General features: G+C 37.6%; 1 protein-coding gene across 1 annotated transcript in view; it reads right to left on the bottom strand.

Annotated features, from left to right (window-relative positions):
• LOC118598478 (NACHT, LRR and PYD domains-containing protein 13-like) overlaps window positions 1–440 on the bottom strand; it is a 3,593-nt gene extending 3,153 nt beyond the window's left edge. Inside the window, exon 1 of the mRNA XM_036211188.1 lies at window positions 423–440. Coding sequence (XP_036067081.1) covers window positions 423–440 — 18 coding nt within the window. The remainder of the gene's footprint in view (window positions 1–422) is intronic.
• Window positions 441–2,759: the final 2,319 nt, after the last annotated feature.

Raw genomic sequence — 2,759 nt, 5'->3', positions numbered from 1 at the left:
AGTTGTTTCTGGGTTGTCCATTTTCTTAGCGTTCAGTCGCTACAGTTTTCCTCCTTGCTTTAGCTTCCTGGAGGTAAATACTTTATTTCAAAGATGCTAATCCTTACACTGACCTACTGTTCTGTTGCACTCAACGTGACCCCGTGTCCTGGTTAAGATTCACAGTCAGCTAAACTCTCTCTTGCATCATTTCCTCCAAGGAGCAGACAGGTGCTGTATTTAGCAAGATTTAATGCAAAAAAGTGTGAAACTGAAATGACAAATACATAAAGATATTAAGTAAATGAGCCACATTCACATAAAAACAAAATAAAGACTGAAAAGGACATTAATGTTAGCTAAAACATCGCTTGGAATTAGCATTTGACATATGCTCAGTTAACATCATAAAACGTCACAAACTTAAAAACAAAATCGCTAACATTGTTGACAGTCTTCATATTTAACATAAAACTTATTCATATTGCCACTCAAAGGGCTGGAAATGAGTGGATGGCTTCAGATTGAAGAGCAAAACCCATCATGGTCTGTCTTACTGCAGCACTGAAACGAACTGTTTACTTCCTGCCACCTATTGGCTGAACATAATACAACAGGCATAACCATCGCCCTCTAGCGGTCTGGATGAACATTACAGATATCGCCAAGTTACAATACACCTACACTATTAAGCACCAAGTAATTTTACAGCTAGCAGATTTGTAGTTCATTTGAACCATAAAGCAGGACCCATATTGGAGAAGATCATGGATTGCTTCCACTGTTAACATCACCATATTTTGTTTCATGTGATGAACTATGTGGAAAGGTTAATTAATATTTTCCTGTAACTAAAGTAAGTAAGTAAGTAAGTCTTTTATATAGCACTTTTCACAGAGGACCACTCACAAAGTGCTTCACAAAAGATAAAATACAGGACAAATCAATAAAACAGTACATATGAATAATAGTGTAAAAAGATAAAATAGTAATAGCAGACAAAAGCTTAAAGGTTGGGGGAAGGTAAAATAAAATTAAAATATCAACTAAAAGCTTTACTAAAAAGAAACGTCTTCAATTGGCTTTTAAAACACTCAGCAGAGTCAATCTGACGCAGTGGCAATGGGAGAGCATTCCAGGGTTTTGGGGCAACTGTCTGGAAGGCAAGATCACCTCTGGTTTTAAAACGAGTTTTTGGAACGGTTAAAAGGTTCAGGGCTTCTGATCGCAAGGATCGAGCAGGAGAATAGGGCTGTAGAAGGTCAGAAAGGTAGCTTGGGGTCTGTCCATGCAAGATTCTAAAAACTAAAGTTAAAATCTTAAAGTCTATTCTAAAACTAATAGGAAGCCAATGTAATGATGAGAGGAGAGGGGTGATATGTGTGCGTTTATTGGCTCCAGATAAAAGTCTTGCAGCAGAATTCTGAACCATTTAGAGACATTTCACAGATTGTTTGTTAAGACAGATAAAAAGGGAATTGCAGTAATCTAAGCGTAATGAAATAAAAGTATGTATTATCAGCTCAAGGTCAGATTTAGATAAAATTGATTTTAATTTAGCCACATTCCTTAAATAATAATAACAAATTTTTACAAGCTTTCTCGAGTGTTGATCAAAAGACGTTGATTTGTCGAACCAGACACCGAGGTTCCTCACACTAGACTGAAAAGAGGAGCACAAAGAGGTGAGGTGTGTTTTGATTGTGGGAATTTTAGCATCTGGAGCAAAAATCATAGTCTCTGTCTTTTGCGGGTTAAGAAGTAGGTGATTTTCTAGTAACCATGCTTTGATAGTAGCCAGACAATCAAACAGAGAGGATAGCATGTGATAATTGTTTTCAGTGAATGAGCAGTAGAGCTGAATGTCATCGGCATAGAAATGGTAGGAAATGTGCTTAAATTTACTGATAAGTTTCCCAAAAGGAATCATGTATAACATAAATAAAATAGGGCCCAGAACAGATCCTTGGGGAACACCGCTGGATAGCTTTTGTGTTTCAGAGGACAAAGTGTTCACTGTGACATTATAGGTTCTGTCACTGAGGTAGGATTACGATAAGGATAAGATTACTTGGTGCTTTGAAGAATTTTAGTCTTTAGTACCATATTGATAAAATATTTTCTTTTGAAGGTATCTGTCAGTCATCGGCTTCGTGGTCAATGTGGACACTTTGGTGGGAATGATTCCTGAACTGCTCCAAGTTCAGCGTTTTGTCTGCACATACCGCTTCAGACAGGACCACTTGGAGCTTTTCTTCAACTCTGTCAGAGAATCAGGTAAAAAAAATCAATAATAACTGCTGTAAAGCTTTTTTTTTAATCTGTTGTCCCTGCACAGATGGCAATTTGTCTTCCTTAAATTAACAATTAAAAATAACATCTAAACAGAAATGAGTAGTAGAAGTATACATCAACATAACAACAAAGTAAAAATATATTCTGCAAATAAATTAGAAGAATAAATATGATATAATGTGAATAAATGTGCCTGGCTTTTAACTTGATGTGTTTTGTTTGTTTGTTTGTTGTGTAGGAGGCTGGAATAACAACCCCACTGCAGGGCAGTCCCAGGGCATTTTCCGCTGCATAATCGTTCGTTGTGGTGTCTCACCAAGCGGATCAGGAAACGTGGTAGCACAAGATGAGACTGTCTCCCTGTCAGCTGCAGAGATGCACTGTGCTTTAATGTCAGAGGAAGATCTCCCATCCCCTTATGTCAATGTTCCTGTATTTCTGTGTGACCACAGCTACCTGCCCACCCGCCTTGGCTGTCTTGTAAA

The sequence above is a fragment of the Oryzias melastigma genome, unplaced genomic scaffold (assembly GCF_002922805.2).
Source record: "Oryzias melastigma strain HK-1 unplaced genomic scaffold, ASM292280v2 sc00875, whole genome shotgun sequence".
NCBI lineage: Eukaryota > Metazoa > Chordata > Actinopteri > Beloniformes > Adrianichthyidae > Oryzias > Oryzias melastigma.
The sequence above is the reverse complement of the archived record's forward strand: the minus strand, read 5'-3'. Positions and strand labels throughout refer to the sequence as shown.